The sequence below is a fragment of the Epinephelus lanceolatus genome, chromosome 1 (assembly GCF_041903045.1).
Source record: "Epinephelus lanceolatus isolate andai-2023 chromosome 1, ASM4190304v1, whole genome shotgun sequence".
In the NCBI taxonomy this organism is placed as follows: domain Eukaryota; kingdom Metazoa; phylum Chordata; class Actinopteri; order Perciformes; family Serranidae; genus Epinephelus; species Epinephelus lanceolatus.
This window is the reverse complement of record NC_135734.1, coordinates 35473353-35488067: the sequence shown is the minus strand read 5'-3', so window position 1 is coordinate 35488067 and position 14715 is coordinate 35473353. Positions and strand designations below refer to the sequence as shown.

The window sequence follows — 14715 nt, the reverse complement described above, 5'->3', positions numbered from 1 at the left end:
TTGTCATTAACACACAGGTCTGAAAGACACACACATGCACAAACAGGACCTATACATGCACAAAGTGGAGAGATGTCAGAGTGAGGGGGCTGCCTTGGTCAGACGCCCCGAGCAGTTGGGGGGTTCGGTGCCTCGCTCAAGGGCATCTTGGCAGTGGCCAAGAGGTGAACTCTCTAGCCACCAGTCCAAGCTCCATATTCGGTCCGGACATGGACTTGAACAGGCGACCCTCCGGTTCCCAACCCAAGTCCCTATGGACTGAGCTACTGCCATAAGTCTGAAAGTTACTGGTGACTGGTTCTATTAGCAAGTTTTCTACTCTATTCTACTCTATCAGCATCTTTACTCTTATTGTCATCCACTTAAAACAATTTTTTCAAATTCAAATAAATTGCAAAAGCAATACGGAATGCTGTGCCTCATGGTGATGTGCCAGAAAAGACATCCTGTACGTCGTAGATGGGATGGGATAGGAAAGATATAAGGTGCAATAGTGGAAATAGTTGTGTTTGTTACGGGTGAAAACATTATGGTAAATGAGTGGTGATCATGTCAGAATTTTCACTAACTGGTACCACCCAAGCCAAGGTGGCAAATTCTAGTTTAGTATTTAGTATTATACTTCCAGCAGGATAACGCACCATGTCACAAAGCTCAAATCATCTCAAACTGGTTTCTTGAACATGACAATGAGTTCACTGTACTCCAATGGCCTCCACAGTCACCAGAACTCAGTCCAATAAAGCACCTTTGGGATGCGGTGGAACGGGAGATTCTCATCATGGATGTGCAGCAGACAAATCTGCAGCAACTGTGTGATGTCATCATGTCAATATGGACCAGGATCTCTGAGGAATGTTTCCAGCACCTTGTTGAATCTATGCCACAAAGACTTGAGGCAGTTCTGAAGGCAAAAGGGGTCCAACCTGGTACTAGCAAGGTGTGCCTAATAAAGTGGCTGGTGAGTGTATATACAGAGGAATATACAATTAAATAATAATACTAAGGTAAAAGTAATACAAATCCAGAATCGGTTCATAGGAAATGTCTCAAACACATTATTCGTTTTAATTGTCTTCTTATTCTTAAGGCCTCTTGTTGTGGAGCCATGTTGCTGTAGTGCTTGATGGACACAGAGTCCAAACAAAAGTCCCATCTTTTCTAATGAATGTGGAATTTTCCCAATAATAAAATGTAGTCCTGTAGAACCTGTAGAACGCTTGTGTCACTGCACTGAGCAAATAAATGATTGGATGCATTTTCTACAACTTAACAGAGATCCGACATAATTGTCTTTGGTCCATGGAAAGAAAGACAGATTGTCAGCTCTCACCTTGAACCTCTCTCTGTTGTAAGAGTTACACAAGAAACCTTGGTGTCATCCTGGACTCCGATTTAAATTTCCACAGCCACATCAAATCTGTACCGTCATCTGCCTACAACCATTTAAAAAACATTGCTTGAGTCAGAGGAATAATGTCAAAGCGAGACCTTGAAAAGCTCGCCCACGCCTTTATTTCCTGTAGATTCAATTACTGCAGTGGTCTGTTTGTAGGACTTTTAAAACAAGATGTTCTGTAGCTTATTCAGAACGCTGCTGTGAGGGTCCTGATGAAAACTACAAAAATATGACCACATTACTCCAGCCCTAAAATCCTTACGCTGGCTACCTGTCACTCAGAGAACTGATTTCAAAATCTTGCTGCTTGTGTATAAATCACTCTGTGGCTCAGCGCCCAAATATACGTCTGACATATGACCCTTCTAGAACTCTGAGGACATCAAAGAGTCAGAACAAAACATGGTGAAGCAGCGTTTTGTTATCATGCAGCACAAACTTGGAATAACCTCTCAGATGATATTTGACAAACCCTGACTCTGACCACTTGGAAATGGAAATAAATGTGATTAAAATGGTGGTTGCCCCACAATTCAATTATGTTTCCATGATGCTGCCTGTCACCAAGGGACATAGGATGTTTAGGCCTCCCCAATGCAAGACTGTGCAATCTAGCATATGAAATGTCTAGATTGAATATGCACTGGAAGGGAATGGATTCAGAACTGAGTTGGATCATAACTGAAGAGGAGCTTGCCAGTCCCTTCAAACCTTTGGGTTCCCTTTCACATGGTTTAAAGACTGCTAGACATGATGACTCTTTAAACCCAGCGCTTGCTCATTCTAAAGCAGTCTGGGGAGAAGTACACAGGATGTGCGGTGTGTCTCACCTATCATATGCCTCTTTGGGGCATAACCCAGTCATACGTATTGTGGAAAATGTTTACTGGAATCAGTGAATTTTAAAAGGGGTTCTCAAGATAAGTAACCTGTACTTAGATGAAGTGTTTATGTCTTCTTCAAATCTCATGCAAAAATACGATCTGGACTATAAGGGTAATTTTTGGAAGTAAATACAAATCAGAAGCTGTATCACTGAAGGCCAATTCATTCAAGATAAGAAACTAGTATTACTTTTTTTGGAGTACCTTTTGTCATGGCATTCATGTGGATGCCACTTGACGCCCTCCACCCACCCAGACACCGCTGTAGGCCAAATAACCCCCCCTCAAAATGCCCCATGCCACACTACAGAAACTGTTCAGGAATGGCCTGAGGAACGTGCCAAAAAGCTAAGGGCATCGACCTGGCCTCCAAATTCCCCAGATCCAAATCTGATCGAGCATCTTGGGACTTGCTGGTACCTCTGAGGTACCCCTAATCCACAATGGGACCTCCCTGGATCAGACTTGTCTCTGACATGTCAAGGCATAGACACATGACCTCTGGAAGGTGTCCTGTGGTGTCTGGCACCGGGGTGCTGGCTTCGGATCATTTGAGACCTGTCAGTTGTGAGCACTTTCCAAGATGCTCAATCAGATCGGGGTGTGGGAGATGTGGAGGCCAGGTCGACACCTTGAGGTTTTTGTCGCGTTCCTCGGGTCATTCCTGAGCAGTTTCTGTGGTGTGGCATGGTGCATTTTTCCTCTGTGGAGTACCATTGCCGTGAGGAAGGAGGGGTTACTTAGCCCACAGCGGTGTTTGGGTGGACGGAGGGCATCAAGTGGCATCCACATGAATGCCATGACCAAAGGTCTCCCAGCAGAACATTGCATTGTAACAAACTGATCAATATTACTCACTTCAACCACCACTGGTTTTAATGTTTTGGCTGATTGGTGTATAAAGGAGGCAAGGGGGAAATTTACTCAGTATAAATTAATTCATTGGTTTTACTTTAATCCTTCTAAGCTCCACAGGATGGGTCTACTGGCTAAAAATGCATGTTGGAAATGTCAGACAGAAACAGAAGCATTTCTACATGCAATCTGGGAATGTAAACTGGTTAACCCATTTTGGAAAAAAGTCATGGATCACACAGGGAAGTGGTTGGGTACAACAGTATCTAGATCACCAAGACTATTCCTTATGGGGGACCAAACAGAATTACCAAAAGTATGACCTTGTGGTGATAAATGTAGGGGTCGTCACAGCTGCTCGAGTGATCCTCAAATTCTGGAGGAGTACATCACCTTCAGATTTTGCAAAATGGAAGAAATCTATGTTAGTAATTGGGTGATATGAACACATGTTAGCAAGGGTCAGCAATAAAGTTGAAAGCTTTAAGAGGTCATGGGCTTTTTTGTTTTTAATATGTCTGTTGAACTGTAAGGATGTGGTGTTTAGTTGTACCGCTGTGGTTGCTAAATTACTATGATGGGTATAAGAATGTGGTTTCACTATGTTTTAATTATCCTACAATGTTTGCTGGTGTAATACAGCTGCTTTATTATTAAGGTCCACATGTTTGCAAGGTATCTGGCTTGTGTGCTCGCTCGTGCACCCTTTTTATAGACTCTACTCATTCCTGTGGATATGCTGAGTTACAGTAACAGTACTGTCGGTTTGGTCAGATTTGACTGAATAAATGTTATTTTTAAACTAAATTTTAAATCATTTAAAATATTTTATTTTATCTTTGCACTTCTTGTCAGGTTTGCTATTTTTAATGGGGATTTTTTTTTTAAATTGTAAATTATTTGGTAATTACTTTTACCTTTTATAGCCTACCTTTCTTTTTCTTTACTCTTTTCTGTATCCTTTATTATGTTTTATATTTTACTGCTCTGTAAAGTCCTTTGAGCTGCCCTTGTGTATGATTGTGCTATACAAACAAAGCTGCCTAGCCTTGCACATTAGTCATACAAACAAACAAAAAACCTTCGTCAAACCTTACCAGAGGTGAGGGGGCATTTCTGATGAAGTTAACACTTCTGATCCAGATACACGGCCGCAGATCAACGAGCCAATCACAGCGGCTCCAGCAGGAGGGGCTGGCAGCTCTGCTCAGCAGCGCACCATCACAAAGTTGCAGAGCATCTCAGAGTCCCCGCCTGCTTTGCGCCGTCACTTGCTTATCTGTCGCACCTGCAGCCTGCCTTTTCCTCCACTACCGTTACTTTACTTCAGCCTTTCCCTACCGTCAAAGCGACCCAGCCCCGATCAAGGTGTGTCACGACGCGTTTCAAAGATGCTGGCTTGTACGGAGATGATCACTATGTGCCTGCAGTCGGCCAAACAGAAGCATCTCCGGGCTCAGCAGCAGCAACAGCAGCCGCTGCACAGCGCCGGACAGGGGTTGACCATCTTTCATGATGTGAGTGCATCGACTCTTTTCTTACTCTGTGCATCACTGTGAAAAGAAAAGTAGTGTTTGGCCATAAAATAATTAAATCAAATGCAAATCAAACTGTAAAAGTCATATAAAAATCATATAGGGTGTGAAACTATATGTCTGTTGTAGGAGTTGTATTTTTCTCTCTCTAGAAAATTCCTTAAAAGTGACAGAAATGTTTTATCAAGTGTTTTTCTCTTGTATATCCACACACCCATAGATAATACAGTATTTGTGTGTGTGTGTGTGTGTGTGTGTGTGTGTGTGTGTTTGTGTGGGGAGTGCGTGCGTGTGCGCGCGCCAGAGGAAAGTAGGAAGAGCTGCAGCTGCTGCCTCTGCATAATAAATTAAGCTCTCACAGTCGGACAGCTTTAGGGACTGCTGGGGGTTCTCCTCTTTTTGTTGCACACACACATACTATACAAACACCTCTGGTCTTTCAAAAGCTTTATGTAACAACGAGTACCTCACACACACACACACACACACACACACACACACACACATACCTACCCCCGTTGGTATTTAAAGGGACAGTTTACCCCCAAATTAGAAATACATATTTGTCTTCTTACCTGTAGTGCTGTTTATCAGTTTAGGTTGTTTTGGTGTGAGTTGCTGAGTGTTGGAGATATCAGCTGTAGAGATGTCTGCCTTCTCTTTAATATAATGGAAATAGATGTCACTCAGCTTGTGGTGCTCAAAGCGCCAAAAACTACATTTGGAAAAACTCAACAGCAATGTCTCTTTTGAGAAATCATGACCTGGTTACTCAAGATAATCCACAGACCTTGTTGTGAGCAGTTTCATGTAGGAACTATTTTCTTTGCTCTGAGCTACACCCGCCAACCATATCACCATGCAGGAGTGTGCATCCACTGCTAGCTCGCTTAGCACCACTAAGCTAGCTTAGCTAAGGAAATTGCCATAAATGTTTACATCTTGCGCTGTTATGAGCATGAGCCAGTGGTGGCCCCTGCACATTTAGTGCCCTAGGCGAGTCTCCCCAGCCCCCACAATTCCACCAATAGCTGATACAGATGTTTTTATATCTGTGTTTTTGTTCTTTGTTGTTGTTTATTCTTCTTTTCTGTCAGGGAAACGCAGAAACCTACACTATAAAAATAAATGAACAGTTTTAAAGTCATTCAGTCACATTTCAGGCACAAATTCAATAATTCACATGTAAAATATCTTTTTACTATACATGCTACGTCATAATTTCCTCTCTAACATCTAATTTATGGTGCTGTGAAATAGAACGTGTATAGTCTGAGTGGGCGGAAGTTCGATATTTTTGTGGGCATGTTACACCAAAACCTGTTTCCCCCCAGCAATATTTTTGCAAGCGCACCGTTGCTGTGGCACCGCCCAGAACGATTGTGATTGGTTGAAAGAAATACAAGCAGCCGGGGCGTTTTTTTTTCTCCAATCTTAAAGTGAGAGTCGGCCCAGTCCGACCTTTCTTTTCTTGAGAAAGGTCTGGTGAGCGAGACTAGCCATAGCACAACACAGCAGCATGTCAAGTGGGCCAAACCAGAGCAAAATTTGTGATTTGTTATCCGAACCCGGCCTGATTCTGCCAGTATTCACACTCTACTGTGATAACATCAACAAATTTCTCTTTCAAACGGCTGTTTGTTTCTTGCTAGAAGCTACACTTTACAAGATTACATTGAACACATCATGAGCGTTTACCTTTGTCCAATACTCATTTTTACTGAATAGAGCTTGAAGGCTTCACAGTGTAAATCAATGCAACCTCCATGAGCTGTTAATTGTGGCCATCAGCTGCTTAGAGGTAACGATAACTAGCTGCTAACAGCTAACAGCTAAGTTAATGAGCTCTCCTTCTGCTGATTTCAACACAATTTTTTTTTTGTGTTCTTTCTCTCCACATCCACTCCTCCCAGTAGTGTAGTGGTAGTTCAGTGGGCACCAGAGAGCTTTTGTCGTCTTGACATGCTAACGATACAGCATGTTTCAAGGTTCACGTGACATTGGATAACTCGCCAATCTCCACCAGAGAGCAGGTTAAGTGTAACGAGGTGAGGAGGGGGCATTGGGGTGGCAGAAAAACCCAAAAAAGGCCTCTTTATTATTTAGTAGGCTTTGCTTTGTAGTTATGTTGTTGTTTCAAAATATCAGTAGTAATAGTATTAGTGAAAAAAAGTAAAGGATAAACATCTTGATTTTTTTCCTTTCCCCCATTTATGGCGCCCCCTATGGATGATGGCACCCTTAGCATTGGCCTGTACTGCCTGTGCCCAGGGCCTCCACTGACATGAGCCTCTCGTTCATGACTAGTAGTTTGCAGGTGTAGTTCCTACACGAAACTGCTCACAACAAGGTCTGTGGATTATCCTGAGTAACTGGGTCATGATTTCTAGAAAGAGACATTGCTGTTGAGTTTTGCAAGTGCATTTTTTAGCACCACAAGCCGAGTGCCAGCTAGTGTCATTATATTGAAGAGAAGGCAGACATGTCTACAGCTGATATCTCCAACACTCAGCAGCTCACCCCAAAACAGTCTAGACTGACAAGCAGGACTATAGGTAAGAGCAAAAATATGTATTTTTGTTTTGGGGATGAACTGTCCCTTTAAACAATAACACCCAGTGCCTGCAGCAGAAACTGTCCATCAACACAGTAATTATCCATCCATCCATCACATACTGTCATGTTCAGGGTTAGCAGGTCAACGATGTGTCCAAATCTGAGCTCTAACTAACTGACATCCTTCTGTCTAATCTGTCACTCATGCCGTACACAGGCAGCTTTGTCTAAATAAGGACACATTACTCACATTTGGCAGGATTGTCACTGTGTCCGTGCAAACTGTCCCTGAACAGGGTGCAGCACAGAAGTGCCTCCACATTCAGGCTTCAACCTTGAGATTTTTTTTGTTGATGGAGCACAAACACACTGACAGACACACTCTGATGGCTCCGGGCTCAAAAAAAACATAATTGTGTTTGAGCTGCCTAAAACTGCCTGTGTCAGAGATAATGGTGTCTGGAAATACTAAATACTCTAAAGCAAGACAAGGACATGCTGTCTTGGTTTATATCGCCATGCTTGTTTGTTTTTCCTCTCTGCTCACCTCATTATTTTTTGTCTTTCTGCTCTTATTTGGTGGAGAAGACACAATGTGCTGACACTGGAAATCATATTCCTGCCTGTGGCTTCCCAATTATTCCAGCACATATGTAATTTTGTATTTCAGGCAGGAAGAGCTGTCCTCATCATGCTATCATATTTCCACTGGTCCCCACAGTAGGAAGTATTCTCAAGCCAGCTGGTCAGATTATTAACCACAAAACAAGCACAAATACTGTGTGTGCCTCGATTTAAAGTTGTAGCACTGATCAATAGTGATTGATTTTCAGAGATAATGTCAGTGGATTATTATTTATTATTGAAGTGGTGTACATTGACTTGAGGGATATTTAAAAAAAAAAACCCACACAATTAATAAGTAGATTGGGGACGTGCGACAGACGGAGATCAGCATGTCAATAGTGGGTCGATGTTGAGTCCTTTCACATGATAATGAGTCAGTCGGTGATGTTGGAGATGCAGAGAGTCACAATATTTAACTCACATTTCCAGGGTGACAAAGCAATGCCTCAAAAGAAAAAAAAGGTCAGGGGCAAATAAACATAATAAAAAACAAACACGACAAAGATAGCAGCGTCCTAAAAAGAGTAGGTAGAAGTAAAACTTACATGTTCCTACCCCTGTCTTACATTTCTTCTTTTAACTCATATATTATTTCAACAAATTCCCACATTTAATTACAGCTAATATAAAACTGTCCCCCAGTCTGTTTACCACCCAATTAAATAAATAAGTAATAAACCCAGTGTATTTACAGTCCAAGTACCACCCAGTGTTACAAAATAAATATGCACTCCCCTAACACAACCTTTCCTCGTCTATATATTTGCCAAAAATATCTTTTTTTGTGTGATTTTTTTTTTTTTTAAATTGATTTATATTTATGCTTTGTTTCAACTCAGCATGCAGCCCATTCCACAAGTCTATAATGATGCTGGTGATGGTTGTTGGAGGCAGAGTTGGGTCAATATCAACATTTGCTGATCTGGTTGGGTGTACGGGTTTATACTAGTATGATTTATGCAAACTAGCTGAACTGGCTTTGTCATTTTGACATGTTTGAGACGAGAGATAGCAGCGTAGTCTCAAAGAAAAATCTGTGCCAATATGGCTACACATCAAAAATGAAGCTGATTAAAGAGTTAGACCGAAAACCAGAGATGAGGCAACGTGTAATCACTGCAGTGAAAAACATACTGCCAGCACTTGGGAGTGGCTGCTGACTCAAGGGCAACACCTAGTGGTAAAGTTTGTTATAGCAGTCCGATCCAGTGTTTTGCTTCATATCAAACCAGTTTAAAAGTTTTTACAGTGGCTGAACTAGTCCGATCTCATTCCCAGGTCATCAAATAAAGGCATTGTGATACTGACACTGAAAGCACCCCTTGGTGTCTGTATGAGACACAGCGGGCTATTAGCTTACTCCAGTGTATAATACCTGACGCTCAGAGCAAACAAATTAATTTAAGTTTTAATACAGAAGTTCTGATTATGCTTCCTTTGTTATGTCCAACAAACAAGATAAATCTCTGCCCCAAAGATATCTTATAAATGGGCCCCGGATACATTGAAAACAATTTTTATTTATCTTATCTTTCCTTAAGGCCAGTGCCCAATACTCTGGGTGCTTTTCCATATTAATGCTATATATCTTTTTGGCTTGTAGAAAGCACTAATCTATCAAAAAAAATTCACTGTGTTTTATTTTATGACCCTTTTGGATAAATAAAAACAAAACATTTAGGATCTTCGGTTGATTGAATTGATAATATCTCTTGCACTACCCGTCAAACATCTATCCAAAATTCCATCATCTATGGGCAACTCCATTTACAATGGAAAAATCTCCCTTACCACGTCTGTTACACATGTCCGGGATTTGGGGGTTAAATGTACACTTTCATTAACCAGTTCTATTGCAGGAGTTTCAATGGTGTGTTAGCAGTTTGAGTCTGAGCTTCACTACATGTCTTATTCCATTCTTCAATTCACAAATCCTGCTGGAAATCGTTCTTCCATGCTTTAAACTTTAAACTAAAAGGATTCTTAATTAGAACTTTCTCCAATGAGGATAAAGCAGGGATGACTACATACTTATTTTAACGCAAAACAATGTTTTTTCTAAACCTAACTGCAATCGTCTGAAAACTCTGACCATGTGTTACAGTGAGATTCACCCAGGAGACAGCTCTGCATCTCATACAGACATTAAAGGGTTGCCTCATATAGACACCAAAGGATGTCTTGAGTGTTGGTACCACAGGTCGGTATTTGACGACCTGGGATAAGAATACGTTGACCCAGCCCCAGTTGGAGTTGGTTTTATAATCCACATTGTTGCTGCTTTTCTACTGTATTTGCTTTGTGTCTCCGTGGTTCTGCATTTCTGAGGCTTCCTCCATCACCAGCACTCTCTCTGATTTTCTCTCCCTCGCATCGCTGTCCTCCCTCTCCTCATGTTCATCTTTTCTCCTTCTGCTCTCGCTTTGCTGCTTTTGAGGGGGAGAAACAAAAACAACAACAACAAAAAAAACATGGCATGCGAAGAAACAGAAAGAAATATACTGTACATCTCAGTGAATCACTGAGAGGAAAAAATGCCAAGAGGAATATATGGCATGCAGAACATACTCAATAAAATATTATCATGAGCTCCAGTTTCCTCTTCCTCAAACACATCTAAAGCCCTGCACCAAACAGTGTGTCAGCAGAGCCTGAGAGAACCCACTGTCTTAACACCTGCCACCGTGACATCAGAACAGCAGCGCTCTGGGAAGCAGGTCTGACCTTTTCTGGGCTTGCTGTAAATGATGCATTATCGTCTCCTGACACCGGAGAGCCCAAAGACATAGCCAAACAACAAACAAGTTTCACTCTACTGTAACCGTTCTCAATTGAATTGAGCAGAAGGGAGAAAAATGCAGCTTAGGGGAAAAAGTAGACTGTCTGAGATTGGGAAAAGGAGTTTTACTGTACTGTACAGAAGCCTAAAGCAAGTAGGCTATGTCTTAAACCTGTAGGTAGACTATGAGTTTCAGATCCATGTAATGAATAAGGAGGGTTGGTGGGTCAAAGTGTCCTACCACCATCCTATTTAAAGCAGCTGTTCACTTTATCAAATAACACAGACAGTAATTTGCAGCTTTGCAGCCACCTTCGAGTCTAGACAGACGAATCAAAAACAAAGTAATGAGTGTGCTGTGAAGTGGTTTAAAATGGCCGGGCAGGCTCTTGTTATTAGTCAGGACTGAAGTAGAGAGACAGACAGTGATAGACAGAGGGCAGAGGTGCGGACCCTGAGCTTGTTGACCTATGGAGAATGGACGTGAAGGGCAGGCTGTGCTGTTATTAATAACCTATAGGTTGAGGCTGATGAGCATGTCAGTCCTGACCGCTGCCTAACAATAGAAACAACAGACTGAGGGAGTGGAGGAGAATCGATTGAACAGATTGTATGCTTTCATTTTAAGTGCTGCTTTGCTATGATTGAGTTGTATTTTGGGCCTCAGGTTGATAACTGTTGCTTATGGGAATAGCTTGAACGAATAACTTGCATTTGCATTGCAGTAATCTGCTTTATCATAGTCTTATTGAACAGCTGGCTTAAAGAAATTATTGTTTGCTGTATGATTAAACATTATGAAGTTAAAACTGTACAGAGGCCAAGAATGGCTGGGCTTGCAATCACTTTCATTAATACCATTATCTCGAGATAACAAATTAATTATTTTGTGATCTTGAGATACAAAGGTAATAAATCTGTTAGCACAAACAAACAAAAGGCTGTTTCCTCTTCTTTCTTATACCCAGCCAACATGTGTATGTGGTTCCACAGGTTCCACATCGGCCCTATTCCAAATGCCAACATGGGTGGATTTACCCAAGTGGACCCCAGATAAGATGCCCATTTTGGGCCCATACCCACTCCATATAGCCTTAGCATAACCTATGCGGGGCCTTCTTGATTAAACCCAACCATGAGGCCAACTGGCATGGGGCCATTATGGAACCCATGGACAATCCCATATGGCACCTATTTTTTAGCCCACTGGCCCCACATACAAATGTTGGCTGGGTAATGTTCATCAGAGATCAGTAGTGCCATGCTAGCATGTATAGATGGTGTCTTGACAAGTGAAGAAAGTGATTGAAGCTGAAAATGTCAGATCAAGAAGTAGTTACCCATTGTTGATCAATGCATCAAAGTAGGGATGTCAGTTTCAGTTAATTTTATTTTCCATAGCCTGACACCCAATAGCTGGTAACTAACCATTTAATTTTTAAGAAAAAAAAAAGGGCAAAATTATGTAAAAAGACAAGCGGGCTTTCCTTTAAGTTTGGTGCTCCATTGACTCAGTGTTAGTTTTAGCAACTCATGTCACAGAGCTATCCATTAAGAGAGAGTGAAACTCTAATGCTTTATGTAAATGTCTTTCCATATGTTTTATTATCTATGTTTTATAGAAACATAGTGCTCACTGCCCACCCTCCAACTTCAACTGGTTAACTAACATTAGCCCAAGCTGCTCTGCACTGTCTTTTTTTTTAGACACGATAGGCATAACAGCATCGTCAAAACACTTAAGAAAACCATTATATACATAAGTATAGATACATACATCAAAAAAACATTGCTAAATGAGCAATTACTAGCGGCACTACTTCCGCACTGTGCGCAAGGCTATTCAAGAGAAGGCTGAGACACGGGGTCAAACATGGGGGGGATTGCACATGCGCAATGTAACTTGAGCTGCGATTCTGGAGGGTGACAGTGCCGACCAGATGTTACTGCGCATGTGCAATCCCCCCATGTTTGACCCCGTGTCTCAGCCTTCTAGGCCGTAAGGTGAATCAGAAAAAGTCTCACAGAAACTGATTTCCGCCGATTCACCACCGACCCGTGCGTTAAAGCGCAAACAGTCCCTCAGCTGTCCCTCCTTGAGGCAACGAATGAGGAAATAATCGCCCGCGTTTAATACGCAAAATGGGGTCAAACCCCCGGCAGCTATTAGGTGCCCCGCGGCTGTATGCCACCGATCGACTATTTGGAAATATAGCCTACGATATGTGACAATAATCATATGTGTATAATAACAGTAGAAGTGTGACTAATGATAACAGCAAGCAGCAGGAGGCATCTAGCAGGACCACGGCAGCTCTTGTAGGCTGAAATCAAGACGATCACATTAACCAGTGCGCAATCATCAGACGTGACAATTATCACGGGAAAACAATCTTTGTTATATCGAGATAACGAAATAGTAAGTCGTTATCACGAGAAAACAGTGCACACAAAAAAATAAAAAATACACGGCCGTTCTCGTCTTCCGTAGCTATGTTGTCAATGTAATAATACGTCGGTTATGCCCAGGTATCGAATCAAATGTGTTTTAAGACATTTTTGCTTAGTTCACCTTATTGTCTATTTGTCTCATCGTGTTTCATGGACACGGCGAAGTGAATAGCGCTGTTTCAGCTCATTTCTGCTCACTTTTGAGGACTTCCGGGTCTGTTTTCCTCTACTGAATGAAACCATGGCGACACGAAATGCGGGTACCTTATTGGTTTAGCGCGATCACGTGACGGCCGTGCCACCACTCACGTACCAAATCTCATTACGCTCAGGCGGAACTGATCAATACGCTCAGACGGAACAAGTGCTGAATTACGACCCCGATCACAGGACTCTTGCGGGGTTATGAGCTACGAACTCCCGCTGATTAGCTGAACATGTATCGGTCTTTTTTATGAAGTAAAGATCGTGTAGTCCCCAGATGTCGGAACGAGATGAAACGATAACTGTGTTCACTTTACGGCCTATTCTCTTGAATAGCCTTGACTGTGCGGCGCATAGAGCATGCGCATTAGAGACTTACGGTGGCCGAGCGCGACCGAGCGGTAAACTTCCGCCGGCCGAACGGCAAACTTCCGGTTTAGCGCTCCGCTAACTTAAATGGGGATAAGAAGATCTCTCTTGTAGACTTTCCAAATGTTATCGGACCGAATGGACTATATCCTGATAGTGAAACGAGTTGTGACGCTCAGATGAATTTATCCACTTATTTACAGAAGTCTCTTTCACCATCTAAGTCTATGAGAAAAGGTTTTTTTCCCCCCCACCGGGGATCACATGACGGACCCCGGAAGTTGCAGTACCACTGTTTGGCCACTACGAAACTAATAGTAACTACTAAAACTAGCTCCCACCAGTAGGTAACATGAAGAGTAGCAACCTAGAACAGCATTTGTAACCAGTCAAAAATTTTCTTGGTGGTTAACCGCGGTTGGCTATGCTGAAAGACAGCTGGTTATTTAACGTCACTTAGTTAACCGATTAACAGATACCTGTTGACATCCCTACATCAGACTGTACTTCAATCAAGGTTCAGTTATGAATCCTCTCTGACCGTCATGACAGTGATCTTGAAGGCTAAAATCAGGCGTGTGATTAAACTCATTTTCGACTTATCCATAACTATCCAGTGACAAAAGCCATTTTCTTGTGATATATGATCTTGTTATCTCAAGAAATTGGTCTTTCTTTATTGAGAATCGACATATTTTCCTGTTATGACGAGACAAGAAGCTATATCTCAAGATAATGGCATTAAGGAAATGATTGCAAGCGCAGGGTAGGAGCCATCCATGGTGTAAAATGTATGTAGGTTGTTCATCTGTCCTGTAGGGGCCACAGTATTGTCGTGGGCTGTCTGTCATTATAGGAAGGACACACATAGTTTTTAAACTTTTAATATAGCGGCTAACCCTAAACTTAGAGCCACTAAGGGGCTGCATAGACAGGCAGGCTACTTACTAATTGATGTGCTTTCCTAACCAAACTGACCACTGCTCATCGGCTGAAAACAAAGAGTCCACTTCTTCTTCTTTTTTGGTGCATCATTTATTTATCACAGCTGTAGTC

General features: G+C 42.0%; 1 protein-coding gene across 1 annotated transcript in view; it reads left to right on the top strand.

The window, feature by feature from the left end:
• Window positions 1-4339: 4339 nt before the first annotated feature.
• The window catches only part of necab3 (N-terminal EF-hand calcium binding protein 3), an 83220-nt gene continuing 72844 nt past the window's right edge, over window positions 4340-14715 (top strand). The window contains exon 1 of the mRNA XM_033625519.2: window positions 4340-4655. Within this exon, the coding sequence (XP_033481410.1) occupies window positions 4530-4655 (126 nt within the window). The 5' untranslated portion in view covers window positions 4340-4529. The remainder of the gene's footprint in view (window positions 4656-14715) is intronic.